We start from the raw sequence: 18,965 nt of genomic DNA, 5'->3' as shown, positions 1-18,965 counted from the left end.
TTTTCGAGTAGACAAGTTGGCGTCTCCTACATATAAAAGAAAATTTCAATTCTGGAATATACAGAGAGATCATAATTAATTCTCAAACCATCAACTACAAATCATCGTCGGAAACTTTCCTATTTCAAATGGCACACCCGGTATTTCTATATCTCGTTGAACGTAAAAATCAATTTCGAAACCATCTTCATGAAATTTTCCTACATCTAAACCTGATAGTTTCCGAGCAATTTTCGATTTTTAATTCAAAAGTAGTAAATCATTTTCGCTATTATATCTCGTAAATGGTCCTTCTAAGGTATAGAGTGATTTGAAGAATATCATCATAATTTGAGCTCGTTCCATTTTTGAGGTCAAATACAGGATGTTACATTTGAAAAAGTGTAACTTTGGCTTATATCTTTTTTTTTTCGAAGACTGTATATATGACAATTTTTTTAAATTGTGCTTTTGAACACCCTTCAGACACCACAGGAAAAGATTTTCGAAATATCTTTATTTATCCACCTGGTATATTGCATAATGATTAAGCGCTACACGTCTCTCTCTTACCTACTTGTCATTTTTTGACAAACAAGAAAAAAATTATTCTCTCATTTTGGGTAAATTTAAATATAAGCGTGGTTTAAAAATATGATGTTAATATTTTGTTTTTTACTCTTTAGTCTTTGTTTTGTTACTATATCCAGAATTTTTCAATTTTGACAAATAATCACCATATCTGACAGTGGAAAACGCAGATAAGTACAAATTTTAAATCGTATCGGATCATAAAAACAAATGCCATCCAGTGTCATAAGCACTAACCCCAACATCTCTGAGATACAAAACGTCAAATGTTATAATTTCAGAAAAGGTTGTAATCTTTTTATCCTCGTTTTTATCGATTCCGAATATTTTTTTTTCCAGAAATATTGGTCAAAAAAATAATTTCATCTTTGAAATGAAAAAACATGTAAATAAAATACTTTGTTATTTATTTATTTATAAAATAAATACACCGCCTTCCATAGGCCCAACATCAATTTCCAACATTCAAACAGGATTTGTATAGGTAGTTTTTGTTTTCACCTTAAAACTCATAGCAAATGCCTTACTTCTTACTTTACATTACGAAATAACACATGGAGGACTAGAATATCTGGATATATAACAACCAATTAACATACATATTGTTAGAGAAATTTTATACGATTAGCACCAACTGATTAACCAAATCCTCAAGTTATATCCATCATTTTCTTTGGTTAATTTAAAATATTGAAATCTCACGAATATTTTCTACTTGGATATGTAGAATATAGTAAAAACAATAAATTAAATGTGATACATATACAATAACATTTAGATTTTAGATTGATCCCTGAGACAACACATTGACCGTCGAAAACATTTCAAGTCATCTCTGGAGAAATCCTAGATAAATTGTCTACAGAGTCTGTTTCATTCCTTGCACTATCTTGAATCTCTTGCACATTTCCAGGTAAATAGTCTTTCCAACTTCTAAATAAATACCTTGTGAACTTCCTCAGTTGCCTGAATTTACAATATGTGGCTCCTTCAGCTGATTCTAACTGTTGGGTTTGGATCAGGAAGCCCTTTTCCTTGAAAGTTTGTTCCAACTTTTCCCTCTGAAGGGATTTTCTCGACTTCCGCTTTTTATGTCGTGTACTTGTTTCTTGATGGGGTGAATTTGAGCTAGTGGTCGGTAGCTCTGGACTCAAAAGAAATTCTGATTTGACTTGTTTTTCGTTCAGTTCATTAGCCGGGAAAAATTTTTCCCCACAGGCTTGTAAGAAGGCGCCTGTGCTAGATCCTTGAGTGGCACTGGCTGTTTGCTGAAGCGTTTCTCTAGGGAAAAATTCATAACCTCTCATGCTCTTGTCACCAGTTCCGCTGTAATATCTGAAATTACCACCAGAATCTACCGACAGCATCTTTTTCTCTTGAAGGGAGGGTTTCGCACCACCTGTAAATTTAAATTTGCAAATACTGACTTCAGTTGCTGGATTTGTATTGTTTTCAGTTGGGATAGGCGGAATGAAGATGGCAGAACGTTTCCGTTTTGTGGGGGATTTCTCTGACGTTGCCGAGCAACTCCTCTTCACTTTACCTGGAGAAGACCTATCACTCTCATCCTCTATCTTACACTCCTTAGGTTTGATGCGAATAACCGATTTTTTTTCTTTTGATTTCGATTCCAACGGTAGTATATCAGGAGGTGGTCTCGAATTATAAACGGGCATGCCATTCATTGAAGCAAGTCTTTGGTAATACATAAGTTGTTCTTGAATAGACATCGGACCAGCTATACTTTCGGTTCCTGGCCATGCGCAAAATGGAGGGCTGTTAGAACTGGTCGCTGGCATCTGTGGGAAATCGGTGTGGTCAGCAAACTGCTTCAGTAAAAATTGTGGAACACCGTATTCGTCATTTAAATTGTCACTGTTTCCGATATTAACATCCAACTCTTCATCACTCTGTGGTTCAGATTTAACTTGACTTGTGTATGTATCATCTGAATTTTTGGTCAGCCTTATTTTCAATTGGTTATGGTCTCTAACGCAGAGATTCATGGGTTCAGATACAGAATTCTTGGAACTGCCGGATCTTTTGACTTGTTTCGACTTTTTGTTGTCTTCTTGTGTTAGTCTTTTCTCTAATAAACTACTTCCAATTTTGTTTTGTGCAACTTTTTCACTATTGTTTTTGTCGATTAGAGATTTCTTAGATTGTTCGATATACTCGTTTGCGTTAGGTGTCCCAGGTAGAATTGTACCGTAATTCTTATAAATCAAATGACAAATATCAGCCTTCTTGGGTTTCCTTCCTCTCCTCGGTTTCGAATTATCCAAGGTTATTTCCCCCATATAAGGTAGATCCTGGTATTTCATGACCCTGCTAGGTGGCGTTCGGAGACTTCCGAAGTTTTTAGGCTGGGTTTCTACAGGATTTGTCTGCTGCTCTGATTGCATCTTCTTGTATATTGTGCTCTGCATTTCCTTGATTTTCATGAACCAATTCCTAAGGTCTTCGCCTGCAAATTGCGGTGGGTCTTTCAAACTTAAGTTATGCCTCATAATTTCAGCAGGATCGTGTATGAGCTCTTCACTGCTCAAATCTGAAGATCCCACTGAGGATAGCTCCACCCTTTCTATGTCGTCTTCCAAATTGATACCTTCGAATTTGAACTCATCTGGCATATCACTGAAACAGGGAATAAGCAAGATTAAAAGGGTGCCTAATCGTATTTGTTCTGAATTTTTCAGAGAAAAAAGTTCTTTATTGAAAAATAATTCATCATATGTAGGTATATAAACTTCTTCTTTCCTTGTGAAGTGGAAATAAACAAGTAATGTAATGAACAATTAATACAGTATTCCTGAGCATCCATATATTTGGGTACTGTAAGCTGTTATCAAAAAACAGTTCATTCTTTGGCATTTTTTTCATATACATAGGGCTAGTATCAACAGGGAGGTATCTCGACTCCAATTGCTCCTTTAAAATCAAATTTAAAAACTTATCCTTGAAGTTATTTCATAATGTAATCGTACAGGTATTCAAGAACGTAGTTAACATAAGATTCATCACTAAACTGTGAACTGTGTAGAGCGTCAAAGGTATCTCTTTATGTCTTCCAAAATTACAAATTCATGAGATTTTTTATGGTGAATCAAAGCTTTTGTTTTCAGAATAATCAAAAATATATGTATTGAATCAATGATTTCTGTCGATTCCAAGCTACACCATATCTGAAGAAATAATTAAAAACTCTTTGGATGAAAAAGTCTTTCTTTCGAAGTATGCTTTATTTTCAGACATAAATAGGTACTTATTCATGTCAATATAGGCCGGGTATGAATTGAAAACAGCTACTCTCTTGCAAGACGCAGACATAGTGTCAATCATTATAATACATCCTGTAGTTAGGTCTACATTGAAGTGAAACTATTTCCGTGTTTCCTGTCAGCTGAGAGTTATATTTGACTGGTTGCAACATACACATCAATAAGAACAAAGTCTACGAAGAGTACTCACTCTGAAATATGCGATGGTTCAACATTAGGATCTAATGAAGGTGCTTCATTCATTTCGTCGCAAGTCATCTTTTTCTCTATTTCTATGAACGTTTGGGCTTCCTTAGGATCCTCGACTTGCATCTTTTCTTCTGAAATTAAAATCTCTAGTCAGTCACTAGCCACTAGATTTGATAATCTTCGATCGTATAGAAGTAACGGAGATTGAGAAACAATAAGTATGAAAATATGATAAATGAATCAGTAACAAGAAGAATCAGTTCCTTAGTCGCTTTTTCTAACAATTAGATTAGGTCAGTGATAAGGATATCGTGATGCAAAATTTCTTAAGCGAGATTCATGAAAACAAAGTCATGCTTTCAAATACATGATATTTTATAACCTGGTGGACATGAACACGATTATTGGGCCCATTTTACAGAAAATGCTTTTTTAGAACCTAGGAGCAGAGCGCCATAGAAATTTCAAGGTGAAAAGGATGTTTTATACAAGTGTCCTCGAAAATATCGTGCAATATTTCTAGGAAATATGGAACACTGAAAAATACGTGCTTTTTCTTCTAATGAACGTTACTCTCATTGAGAGTGCTGAAACCATTTACGAAGACCTAACGATAATCATTTTTTTCTACATAACTTCTGAAGAGAAAAGCATAGTATGCTACTGGATATCATTCGAGAATTCAAAGACACAAAGATACTAAGGGTAGTTTAAGAGCCCCCAGCTTTTTTAAAGATGCTACTCATCAAAATAATATCTTTCTGTAGAAACTAAGGATTCTGACATCTCTAGAATTTCAGCTCGATATTTCCTATTCATCTTGTATATGCCGAAAACGGAGGTATCAGATATAGAAATAATTTCAAAATTTCCAACATATGTTCAAATGAAGTTTTGGTTATGTTTTTTGTTATTATTATCATTTATGAAACTTCTATATTTCACGGTCAAATTTTTTCTACTTATTTGATAGTTTTTCTTTTATTCTTTTTTGCCCGGTTTTAGGCCCTAAATATGGTGTGAATTTCAAGACAGGTCATAATATTTCCCCATTTTTTATTCCGAAGGCTTATTATTAATATAGGCGGAAGCAACGTCACAATATCAAATCCATCGAAACTGCCATAATCTCACAGTTCTGTAAGTTAAATGATCCCGCATCAGTTTATAGCAAACATAATTGCAACAATAGCATCCAGCTTGCTTGGCTTTCAATTAAATCATAAATAATACCAAGCATAAGGAAAACTCTGAGAAGAAATAGATTCAAACATTTATGATCATGTTAATAGAAAATGAAAAAATTAGATCCAGCTGAAGAAGTTTTCAACTGTTATTATTTGCTAATCTCTCTGCCTGAAGAAATCTCACCTTTAATAATCATTTTTCACGTCTGACGGAATAAATCCTACGATCCATATAACATAAAAAATTACACAGAAACCTAAACAAAAACTACGGTAAAATGGAAAATCGGGTAAATATCGTAAATATTGCCTTAGCTGAAGGCTACTCGCCCAACTATTGACCAAAGTCGCCGCTAGACTGCCAACTAGAAAACCTGATCTAAACCGTACAAGGCGTCGGTTATTTTTGGCGTCCCGACGCCCTCTCTCGAAACCAGCCGGTATATTCTGAAAATGGGAGACACCGCAACAGTGTAACACGAGATTGCGCCATATTTGGAAGACCAACCTTACTGAGTTATTTTAAACTGTTCTTATGTTATGTCCTTCCCCTTCCTCCTGGTCAACATCAGTTTCCTATGCGATTCAAGTTGATCCAAAACGGATATTTTTGGATTTTGTATTTACAATCCTCGTTACGATACGCTGAGTTCATTAGAGCCATTATTAATAAATTTGAATGTTGCAGATTCAGCGAGTTTGTTTTTCTCCATTTTGTATGTTAGAAGTTTAATAGTTGATGATGTCTTGGTCATTGATCTTCCAACTTTTGAGATTACAGAATCGTAACAGTAAGAAAGCCCATATGGTCTCGAAAAATAAGGGGTTTTAGAACGTTTCGCTCATTAAGGGTGAATTTGCGTAATTGGAAATTGACAACAAAACACCAAACATCATCCAGTTCAGCGATGAACATTCTTCAGCCCCTTACATAGATGTAAAAATATAGAAACACCTTCATATCAATAAAAACCCACTAAAATATACTGAAAATCAAGGATCTCTTGTAGAAAGTCATACGAAACACGCTCGAGAAAGGAATGCTTGATCTTGTGATACTTTTGAAAAGAGTTAGTTACTTTTCATTTTAACTGTTGCTAGTAAAAACGTCATCTATCCATCGATTTTTTCCACGGCATGCCAAAATCTTATGACCAAAAAAATATGAAGAATAACTCTCCAAAAATGTGAAAAAGGTTAAATGTAGCCAAATTTCATTTGAACTAAATAATTAGTTACTGGATGCCTTAATAATTAAGTAACTCTAACTGGATGGAACATACTAAGTACTTGAAATTGGTGAGATAATGAACCTATATAACTAAATAAAAAGAGCTAATGAAAACATGGAATTATCAATACAATAATTGAGAATTGATAAAGAAGAAGCTCGCCAAATAGTTAACAAAATGAAACTATTAAACACAATTTGATGGAATGAACTGAATGGAGCAGGTCTGTTTCGATACTCAACCAACTCACAATTAGGTTATATGTTTTATTGATAAATGTCGAAGGGTCTACTGAATATTTTCTAATTTTAACATATAAGGTTATACTTTTTGAAACTCATTAACGTTTCGAAACTATTTACTTTTCATAACTGGTTACGAAAAGTAAAATATTTCGCAACTGATGATGAAAAGGTACTTGTTTCCGTTGTAACTGAGCAGAAAAACTCCTTCTCTATACGATTCAAAAAGAATTTGCAGTAGACTCCTGTATAGTTGGTTTTGGTACTTCCAATTTGAATTCGTAGCCACATCCTATTCAAAATTAGAAAAAAATTTGTGTAAAACACGTTGGGAAACACTATTTTTCGTATTTCGCATTCTTTTGTGCAGAAATACGCTCACAATACGAAAAATTATGCTTTTCCCAACTGGCTGCACAAATAACTGTTCTGAGATTAATGTCAGTGCATTTGTTAGAATGTATCTCATCATAAAACCTCTCCATACGAAAATAGTACTCTGTATTGCTTTCAACTAGATGTAGAGCGTTACTTCAGAAACATTTGGATTTTTTTTTTCACGAATTCATTCAAATCAGTGCCACGGAAATTTGTAAGTCCTCTTATGCAAATCCCTTCCTATAATCTCTCCCAATTATATAGGTTTATATTTTTCATTATCACCTTGGCTCATTCAGAAATAATAGCATACTGCAATCATTCTTCCTGGTCAAATTATGACGAAACAATAGCAAACAGCAAACACACAGGTTTTTTGGGAGTTCTTGATGGAAGTAATCCATTTCGGCAGTGGTACATTTTACGATGTAAGTATTATAATATGACCTCTAGAATCACGTACTGAAATGTACAAAGCTAGAGATATTTTAGAAATCCTTTCTAAAGTGCTGACATTTCCGTAGACATTTTCTCCACCCATTTCTTTCATTGATTTTATTTTCTTGATGAGTTGGACTTTCGGGAAAATAAGGACCAATTCCATATGCAATATACAAAGTCTACATCCTGTAAATACAGTTGTTCGAAAAAGTCTCCTGAAACCAGGGAAAAGAGAACAGCAAACCAGGCATCTGCCCCAGGCAGCATCTTCAGGGGGAGCCAAAATCATAATATGATATAGATATCCTCAAGGCAACAATTTGTGGTGGTTTGTGGTTATTCGGTTATTGTTGAAATACAAAAGTAGTTTCAGTTCGATTCAAGGGACATTTTTGCAGATACTGAGACAAAATTGAAGATGCCTCCATTTTTGAAACATTGTGCATTAAGTTACTCAACTGGCGCATTTGACAGTATCGATTTTGACCATCAATGAATTTTGCATCATTTAGTCCAACCTATTTTTTGCGACCATATTCGGCTGAAAATTAAATTCAAACATTACAGACATTTGGGAATATTCTAAAACATAAATATGGACGGGCCTCTCAATGTTATATTCGAATGTAGGTATTATTCGAATGAAGTTATACGCAATACTCGGAATAACATTGAAAATATACCTCGAAACACTTTTAGGTATTACCGCTTGAAAATGCTAAATTTTCCGAGCTTATAACTGGGTATATTTAGAGACTGTATGCATCAATTTGGTGCTCCAACTACTATCAGAATACAATTGTTAGCTCTTCTATTTTGGTACTTCACAAAAATACACATCTCGGATATCATGTATTCGACAACTTCAAGTCATGTTGCATAATTTCATAACTCAGAATATGTAAGAAAATTGCTGATGATCATGTGAAATCAAAATCCTCCATTCTCTTTTCCTATTTTTATTGCCAACTGATCCTCATACGTTGATCAAAACATAATTCATTGTCATAGTTTCCCGCTAAATTTAAATAACAATTGGAATGCTTTCTCAACAATGCCAATAAGTCATTTAGTCGTGTCAGTCAGTGGGGATAAGCATGACTGAAAAAAAAGTTTTAATATCAATTGGTTCATGCCTTAATTTTTCCGCTGATAAATATCTTTGTTTCAAATTATCAAAAATAAAATAGTATATAGGTAGTGTAAAAGTGACAATCGAAGAAATCTAGACACTAATCAGCCCCTTCGAGGGTTCCGTTGCTTTCAAAATTTGGAAATACAAACAAGTATAGTGAAGATCACACCTAGCAACTAGTAGCAATCAAAACTGTTTGGAATGAATTAGTTAATGAGAAAATCGACGAATGTGGATGGCTCTAGGCTCTACTGAATAGTAGAGCCCAGACAAGTATTCCAGTGCAATAGCGAGGTACTACAGGACGTTCCACAATCAACTGTAGTGGTATAGTGGATAAAAATATGTGTTTATTGAGTGGAATATCTAGGCAGAAAAATTGTTGACAATTCAATGGTTTTTTCATGTTCAATTCTGAAATTGTATATTGAAAACGATATATTTGGTTCTTCCCAATAAGGTTCCGAATTTTTATTAGATTCGCCATTCTTTCTCATCCGATTATTTTCTGATTAACTCTGCATTATGCCAAAAAATTAAGAAAAAATTCTTTTTTGGGAACAATAATACTTCGACATAAATTATGTCGACAATTTTGCGTTATTAGTGAACTATAGCAGGTGGCAATATTAACCAATATTCGAGATTTCTAATATATAATTACAACATCGATAAATAACACCTAAAGCCCCACTCTCCAACAATAATCGAATTTTCTATCGTCGTATGATGTTAACACAATATATTAGGCAATTATTTTATTGATGACTGTAAAACTGGTATCCATGGCTAAACGTTTTGGTAATTATAAGGAGTGAAGGAATATTATGCAAGCATTTGATCAGAAATCGTTCCATATCGTCATTAGAATGGAAAATTTCATTCAGAAAATCTTCTTATTTCAAAGATTTCATTTACTGATGATAATTTCTAAACTTGTTGAATGAAGAGGGGAAATACAAGATGAAGATATCTGACGGCAATCTTTCATTATCTTCGAATTTTCATTTCGAAAAGAATAAAATATAAAATTCTCACTCAGCTTCCCAAGTATTATAACACTTGAGAACCTATTGAGTAGGAAACATTAATAAAGAACATACAATACGGAGAGATACCCAGAAAAGTATAATACCTACTAAGTATTTTCATTTAAAATAGAGCCTTGAAACAATGCAGTGAGTTACCTGAATATATATAATTTCTTATTAGAAAATGCTTGAGGGAAACGCTTGTAATTTTAGAAATTATTTATCTAGAATGTGTATCAGTTTTACTTAACAAATGCTGCAAATCAAGTCAATATTATTGATATACCTGATCGTAGCACCTGTATGATAATCACAGAGACTTTATTAGTGATTGATACATCGCAGGGAACGTTGAAATGATTTTCACGGTTTTAGAAAAAGAAGTTTCACGAAATTCCACTAACAATGGAGATTATGCTAATTACAATGAATGTCATTTTCAAAATTCTATGATATTCGGTATGGAGTGACAAATAATAATTCAAAGCCGACTGAGATGTTACAAGTATTTATAAAGACCCTGTATATGTATTACTTTCAGTAACTGTCATTAGTGTCATTATGTGATTGTTCCATCAATAATTTCGAGCTCTTTTCCGACTAGGGTGGTTTATCGAACTTTAAATCGGACTTAATTGAAGATTATGCAAATAGATACCGAGCCCGAAAAATTAAATGTTATCTCGATTAATTGCATACCTTCTGAAATGTCTTCCCAATTGAATGAATATTCAGCAATTGTTTTCATGCGGCGATATGAATCATGTATGTTTAAATTTAATTCAATAGCCGTTATGAGTTGCAGTTTGCAAGATATATTTACCATAATTGTTTTTAATTGGAGCTAATAACTGGCGAGACTGAGACCATAGAATTTGATTAGGTAGTACTAAAACATGTTGGGTTTTCTATCCATTTCCAATTTATATTTTGAATACCCTGAACCATAAACAATCTATAACTGAAAACTTTTTAATTTTCAGGTGATGTCGATGTAGATTTTAAAGTGTGTTGCATTGCAGGTCTGTGTATATTCGCTGCAGGTATAATAAATATTACGAATGAATACTGCATATTCCAGCTTTAAAATATTCTACAGGTTTTCGGATTTGCTATGAAGATCGATGATAATGATGAAAATTGTTTATTGCTCCTTACAATCAGTATGAGCACCGTCAACATATTTATGTTTTAGAATTTTTCTTATATTTATAGTTCTTTCCAATTATTTTCTCTCGTTTTGTAGCTAGTTCCTCGAGTCGCCTGAAATTGAGGTTCCTCTTATTGTCGAATGGTTTATTATTTCTTCATTTAGGTTTACATTTTCTTCGTTTTTCACTATCATCACGTGTACTGAAACGAACAACTGAAGTTCACTGCCTTTTATTCGAAAGTTTACTCTTCTGATGATATTTCGATTGTCAGTCTTCAGAAAATCAGATTGGATTTTTAAATTTTTCAGACACCTTATTCATACGCGGAAAAACGTTGCTGTTAATTTTTTGAATGTCCTGTCAGACATTATCCTTTAAATGGACATTGGCTCAAATATTTCCTGCTATTTCTCTAGATAGGTAATCTACAGTTTTATCAGTTTTCTTCATTAATTCTTGTTCCCGAATCCTGGAAATCCTTAATTTCTATCAGTATAGAGATAATGTGATGGACTTGTTGATGTTTTCTGAATTAAAATGCGACTTATTCTATTCGACTCACTCGAATATCGATATTATCCACAGCATTTTCACTTAAATATCCGTTTGAAACACAACGAATCCACATCTATTATACGGAAAACACTTTCGATGAGAACAAACGGGAAAACAATTGAACAACCGGAAATTCAACCTTTCCGAACTTCTTATTGTGCCGAATTAAAATCCTTGGCATTCTTCGGAATCTGTATGTAAACTAGGAGATACGGCAAACAGAAAACGTCTCTTTTCCTTCGCGAGGCTCAATTTACTGCATTAATCACGTAAATACTTAAAGAATGTGTAGGTTTTCATTCAGGGCGGACTCCTTGGTGTATGTCAACTGGGCCACATGACACAATACAACATATACACATATAGATTATTAGTATGATCCTTGTTTATATAAAAACAAACTATAAACAGGGGTATGGTATATAGTCCAAAATACAACTGTTAAAATGAATTCCCAATGGAAATGAAATAATTTTTACAATATCAGCAGAAATAGCTTGCGTCAATCTACAGCCATATGTCATTTCCCAAAAATACATAATATATTCTGCTTATCAAATAGTATCAACATGACATTTTGTGCTTGTTTCTGCAAAAGGATTTGTGGAAAATTAAATAAGGGTATAATGGACCCTTTGCAATTTTGTAGAAAAATGCTAGGAGAGTGTAATTTTTTTAATTACGCACCTTTTCTCCTAAAATGGATGAGTTTGTCATGTACCCTCCACGAGGGATGAAAGTTACATAGTTAACTTTTATTTAATGGAAACCTTAACTTTTTGTGCCAGAAATGGATAGAAATTTTGTTGCTGAGGTTGATTTGGTCATTGATGGGATTTTTTCAATCAACACTTATTTTTATAGGAATGGAATGACTTCATTCGAATTTTTACTCTTCCTTTATTTCTTTGTACAGGGTGTCTCAAAATTATGCACAGACTCCTGAGACAGAACTAGAAGCCCCTAATTTTTATTTTTACCTGGTTCCCCTCTTAGGAAGATTTCGTTCCCAAATACAGGGTGTCTGTAAACAAATGCGAAGAACTTAGGGAGATAATTCCTCGATGAAAATAAGCAGAGGTAGTTCCCATAAAAATTTTCGAATTTGACCTCCTTCCAAGATACAGGAAGGCGATGACGAGTTGACAGTTTTTAATTTTTTTTTACGGGTTTCAAAAAACACTTAGTCATAAAACTATACTAATATGAAGCACTAAGTAGATGTTACTCACACAATTTTTTAGATTTCATAACTTTATTATTAGGGGTTGAAAATAACAACCCCTTATGACTTTCCTTGAAAAATTGTTTTCGTGGGATAGCTTTTCGAAACATAACATTCTCTTATGGTTTTCCATTCAATTCTTGAGAAAAAAAGTCTCTTGAAAATTTCGATACAGTCGATACTTTTCTGGGAATAAATAAAAACTTACAAGCAGTTCTGATCACTATTCATACCATTTCATCTTATACATAATAAGTGTTTCATAAAATGACTACCTTCCTCTAAAACACATGCATCAACTCTCAGAGAGAATTTACTACTTGTGAATTTTTATTTATTCCGAGAAAAATATCGACTGTATCCAAATTTTTTCTCAAGAATTGAATGGGAAACCATAAGATAATTTTATTTTTCGAAAGTCTATCTCACGAAAACAATTTTTGAAGGAAAATCATAAGGGGTTGCTGTTTTCAACCCCTAATAATGAAGTTATGAAATCTAAAAAAATTGTGTCAGTAACATCTACTTAGTTGTTATCATCGCCTTCCAAAGGCTGTATCTTGGAAGGGAGGTCGATTTCGAAAAACAATTATAGGAACTACCCCTGCTTATTTTAATCGAGGAATCATCTCCCTAAGTCCTTCTCCTTTGTTTACAGACACCCTGTATATCTAGTCTTTCCTTTTCATCTCACAATTCGATCATACGAAAATCACTGAATACACAGAAACTGATCTAAATCGCATAATTTCGTGCTACTTTTGTACCTACTTGTGTTGTGTTGGAATAGGTACACCTTATTATCCGTAGGTACATAAAATGTGGCTCAGTTGTCCAACACCTGTGGATTCAGATCAGTCGCGGATGGTTCAGCATGTAAATAGAGAGTAACACCGCTGGATGCTGAATAGAGCTGTGTATTTCGCCAAAGACACGTGGGTGGACCAGTGTTCTATTCGCTATTGCCCCCCCTTTCAGATCTGGGGTGCCCCACCAGAGCGCAAATTCTGGATTTCCTCGCACTTCTTGAAGTCTCGAACTAAACGGTCTTGAGTGGAATGTTTACATACAGTCGAAATAGATCAAAATGGGAAAGTTAACATAATATCGGAAATTCCTACGGATTTAACGTGGCCTTCCTATGTTTTCCAGGATATCTTACCATAGAAGGTGAAAACAGAAGCCGGATAAAATCGCGCTTCGCCTAAATGTCCAAAAATTAGTTTTTTTAGCATATGGAATATGTATGCAGATAGTTGTTGCATCATACTATTTCTCCTCCAAAAGAATAAATATTAAGAACACTTTCTTGAATTTGTACATGGATGGGACATTAAGTCCTTGCTTCTTTTCTATTCGATGTTTAATATTAATAGGGGGTTTTCCTGCAAAGGTAATAAAATAAAACGCATAAAATACTTATATAGTATTTTCTCATTTGAAGTAAAATGCTTAAAACAGGTCAATTTCAATTTGAAATTACTAATTTTTTCATTTTTAATTGAGGGTGTCAACTCAGCAACCACTCCACGTATTGTGGGGTCGATCACAAGTGTTCTGTTTTTCTCTGAGCAGTATCATTCTTCGAATGATACAATGATGATGATACAAAACATGAAAATATTAATTTGGATTCTGGTTTCTATAAGATGGGACACCAGACACCACAGTATGCTGGTGTTAATACTGTCAATGTGAGTAATTTTCCCTGGTAGATGAATCGGTAGAAGAGGCTCATCGAGTGGCCTACTCTATCCCCTGATTTAACACTACTAGATTTTATGAGACGTTAGATCCTTCCCTTCATACAATTTAGCATACGTTGGAAGCATTTTGAAGGCTGGCAATGTTCGCATTTAGCAAGAAGACAGAAGTATACACCTCTAGATTCTGCAATAGTATTTTCTTCGATACAAACTGTATAAACATACACATTGCAAAAATAAGAACATAAGGATATGTGCTTATACATAAAGATATAAGGACATATGGATATGTTATACAGGGTTTCCCATGGTGGGTGTCCTGTTAGACGTTTGCGGAAAACGGATCATAAGATTGTTCTGAAAATTTGGGTACAAGGGTTTACGCTTCTGATCTATCTAAAATCTGATCTATACTAAAATATTTTCAATATTGTGACGTTGCCACTTATAGGAAAAAAATACTACAAACCTCGTAATTTCAAATGGGACGATCTATTTATTTATATATTGAGTATTTTTGTCAAGTACCCATAACTATTCCTGATATTAACAGTTTCCACAATAGAGTGGCATCTAATGAAAAGGAGACAGAAAAGACATTTCATAGTTCCGGAGCTAAAATTATGAATCTATGTCTCTGAGATCCGGATGATGAGTTTGAGTTTAGTGTAGAAAAAACTTAATTTGTGATATACAGGTTGGTCAAAAAATTCCTCGTCTTGTCACTCCATACAAAAACGACAAAAGTTGATTATTTCAAATGAGACAGCCTACCCACTTTTCACTTGATATTTTCGAAGAAAATAACAATACGCATCCCTATACGAAAATCCCATGGTTTTGGAAATAAAGTCCAATTTCTATGAAAGTGAGAGTTCTCAGAATACTTAACTAATTTAATCTCACAAACATAATTTCTTGTATGAATGAAATAAGCACCTTCAGTGAAGTTTTGAATGATTTTAGAATCTGAAGAAATTAACGTGGCAGAAATTCTAATACGGTAGCAACAGAACAACAGAAGTCGTACCTTGAAAAACCTCACATTCATAGAAATTTGACTTATTTCCAAAACCATGAGGTTATATTTAGGAACATGATGCATAATTAGATGCCTATTTTGATTTGATTTTCTCTGGAAATATCAGATAAACAGTAGGGTGTTCCGTTCGAAAAAAACAATTTTCTACCGAGATGAAGACAAAGAATTTTGGAACAGCATGTATGTCACAAAACAATTTGTTTTTACAAGAAACTGATCCTCAGAACAGGCTCATGATCTCAGTGACGTATTCTCAAAATTTCAACTTACAAAAATATGAAATGTCTTCTCTATGTATTTCATTGTATCCATGTTTTTGGCATTTTTTGTAGATATCTGAGAAAGTATCAGGAATAGCGATAGGGAAGTACCAGACAAATATTTTAGTCAGATAGATCAGAATCGTAAACCAAATTGTCAGAAAAATACTATGATCCGTTATCCGTAGACGTTCAATAGGCCACTCACCTTGGGAAACCCCGTATAACGTATTTCAAAACTTATCGAAAGTAGTAGGATATACGATTCGAGATCAAGACGATCGACTTTGGTTGCTTTACGGATGCTACCCCATATAGGAAAATATGTCACATCTTTGAGCAATGGCCTGAATTACGTACTGAGTCAGTTGAAAAGTAGAAATTACCACGTGAGAGGTAATATTAGGAATATTGAATAATTTTCAGTTATTCCTGAATTTAAGCGTAATTTTGGCATATATCGCTATTAAAATTTTTGAATATATGAACAATTGAATCGCCGATGTCACCCCGTCGTTATTTTTATCGAAATATATCGAAAAACCGTCGAAAAATAATTTTTAAAACAAGTTTTATTGACACTAAAGTTCAAATTTTTTTTCTCATCAAGAAACATCTAAATTGGAAAAAAAAGAGAAAGGTGTGGCATCAAGGCGTCTTTTTACTCCAATTAAAAAAAAATCAAGGCTTCACTTAATAAATTGAAAGAGTAAATTAGGAACTAGTGAATGTCGTTTTTGAATGGGGATTCTTGAGGTATTACTTATGATAAATCATTTTAGTGAAAATCATGTAAGAAATTCAGTTTTTAGTTCAATCATGGTTTTTCATCAAGTATCGGCCACATCAATTAATTTTTTTCTGCATCTTTACAATCAAATGGGTCAAGTTATCTTGTGTCGCCAACCCATGACTATGCAAAATAAGGAAAATCGAAAATAGGTACATAAAACATGACAATAGTAACACGATATTTTATTCTCAGTTACCATAACTCCATATTATATGGAATAACAACATTCCCAAGAAGCAAACGTTGAAAAGAAAAACAGAATGGGACCGTTCCAACACGAGGGCGGTTATCTTCTGGAGGCGGTGGTAGTTTCCTTATAAGGCAGAGCGTTTGCCACATAGCGATATTCCGGAAGGTCAGGTATGTAGGCAGTAATAAAAATTTAACGGCAACAAGATACAGGCTGGATTCGAATGTTTAATTTAGTGGAACAGGTACAGTCATTGGATTACGATCTGCGGACAGAAATATACCTACCGCATCAATGTGAATCACCTCTTCTTGGAATAATAATTGAAACGTAGATAATGGAGTTTCCAATTCACATTTATGTCGATGAATTGTTGAAAAGTCGGTTTATTATGATTGGATTTATATAATTCTTTCCTCCAGAATGTTGGATCCAGGTTTCAGAAGTGAATCGCTGAAATATTTTCTAACTGAGAAAGATTTTCATTATAAGATTGATGAGTTTTTCATGCTCAGTGTGATAACTGTGTGTAACTGCAGGGCCGGCGCAAGTAATTTTGGCGACTGAAGCGAAAAAATTTTTGGCGCCCTTGCCAAAAAAAGAATTTTTTCTTCCTTGAATGATTGCGTAAAAAAAATTAAATTCGAGTGAATGAGGGATATTGAAATGTGCTATTATATAATACATAATTCACTTAGTGTTTCCAAGGTTTTTGAATGTGATGAAACAGCAAAAAAGAATTCTAGTTTATTCATACATAATTAAAAAATATCGTACACATAATTTTAAAAATAACAAAACAAAAAACTAGTTTATTTATAACAAAGCATGAAAAGTAAAACAAAATATCACATTTGTTAATGAGATTGAGATAGGAACTGTAAAAAAATCGTCATCACATAAGCATGTTTAAACCTACATACATAAAATATGAAAAAGCACATGGAATTTGTAGAAACTAAATGCATATAGCATTAAAATTTTATTAGGATTAGAACTAAGATAAATCACAGTATTTGTACCTTTCTAGATTTAATCCTGGCAAAATCATCTTTAATATTTTCAAAATCTATTTTTGAACTAATTGTGTGTTCAATAGATATTATTGCCAGGCCCGAAAGTCTCTCCTGATGCATCGCGCAGTGCAAATAATTTTTTATAATTGTAAAGTTGCTATTATCAAATACTTTCCCACAAAATATTTGTAATGTTTTATCACGTTTTTTAATTAGTCTCATAAAAATTTGGACTGTTGAAAAGAACAGAGTTTCCTCAGGTGCCTTAATATGAAAGATCCTAATTTTTTCCTTTGATGTAGGAATGAAAAGAGGTCCTAGACAAGCAATTTGATCCAATCTTCCTAATCCTATTCTACATAAAGCTTTTATTATTGCTACTCAATAGAATGAATCAGAGAGGAACACAAAAAATTAAACTTTTGATGGAAGCCATATTCAATTCGGAATATAAAAAAAAATTTCTTTCAAATCCAGAAAAATTTAATTTAATGAATGTGCGGATTAAAAAGTCATTCGATTGGAATGATTTCACAAACACAAATAGATGTAGAAACGAAATTTCTAGAGGAACACGCTGACCATCTTCGACTGATGGTGCTACCTACTCGCGGACATTCCTTCTGTTGGTTCTTATTGATTCGACAAATAGATCCAAATAAAGAACAAATTATCTTCCTACGAGCAACCTTTCAGATTATTTTTTATTGGTCATGTTAGACATCAGTGAAACAGAAATCGTGGATGTACATAGGTATGTATAATTTCGTTATTTATTGACCGAATATCTTGGTGATGGATGGAAACATCACAGAAAAAAAGAGTCTGATTCCGAAGACATAATTATGATCAAGCTTTTCGTTCTAAATTTTTCTTCACAAAATCTGATACCCAATTTTTCCCTTGAATGCGAAAATAATTGGAACGCGCTCATCCCATCTTCCTATCAGTTCAGGTTTGAGGAAATTTGAATGCGCATCCGAAAAATGAATGAAAAACACTTTCATCCGAACACTCCAAACGCAATTTTCCTGTGGGTTCCACAATACTTCCGAGTGCTTGATAAAGCGTCTGAGAATGGTCCATGTGCCAGAAATTCCAGAATTAGAATGAAATCAAACGATTCCATGTGGATTGAAAATATGGTAGTGGAAAATCAATTGTGTAATGTCTATGAACATTATTCGATTCCAAAACGAAATTTCATATCCTGTATACTCGATTGGAAAAAAACGTCATGTACCTAACTCAAGACACTTTTCGCGTACTCTCAGATCCAGAGACAACCAAGCTCATCTAGCGTTGCCAGTAGATTCGTCATAGAGAAAGTCTCTGCAC

The 18,965-nt window shown here is 33.7% G+C and overlaps 1 protein-coding gene across 3 annotated transcripts; it reads right to left on the bottom strand.

Moving 5' to 3' along the window:
* Positions 1 to 956: 956 nt before the first annotated feature.
* Positions 957 to 11,668, bottom strand: LOC123309995. 3 transcript variants are annotated; one of them, XM_044893334.1, is made up of 3 exons: positions 11,403 to 11,668; positions 4,042 to 4,171; positions 957 to 3,207 (listed from the first exon to the last, which is right to left on the bottom strand). In XM_044893334.1, exons 2-3 carry the CDS (start codon positions 4,161 to 4,163, stop codon positions 1,395 to 1,397), a joined length of 1,935 nt encoding a protein of 644 aa, XP_044749269.1. In that variant the 5' UTR covers positions 4,164 to 4,171; positions 11,403 to 11,668; the 3' UTR covers positions 957 to 1,394. The 3 variants fall into 3 exon arrangements, with proteins under 3 accessions (XP_044749269.1, XP_044749270.1, XP_044749268.1); XM_044893335.1 differs by lacking the exon at positions 11,403 to 11,668 and adding an exon at positions 10,510 to 10,621; XM_044893333.1 differs by lacking the exon at positions 11,403 to 11,668 and adding an exon at positions 5,412 to 5,653.
* Positions 11,669 to 18,965: the final 7,297 nt, after the last annotated feature.

Source organism: Coccinella septempunctata, chromosome 3 (genome assembly GCF_907165205.1).
Source record: "Coccinella septempunctata chromosome 3, icCocSept1.1, whole genome shotgun sequence".
NCBI classification, from domain to species: Eukaryota; Metazoa; Arthropoda; class Insecta; order Coleoptera; family Coccinellidae; genus Coccinella; species Coccinella septempunctata.
The sequence above is the reverse complement of the archived record's forward strand: the minus strand, read 5'-3'. Positions and strand labels throughout refer to the sequence as shown.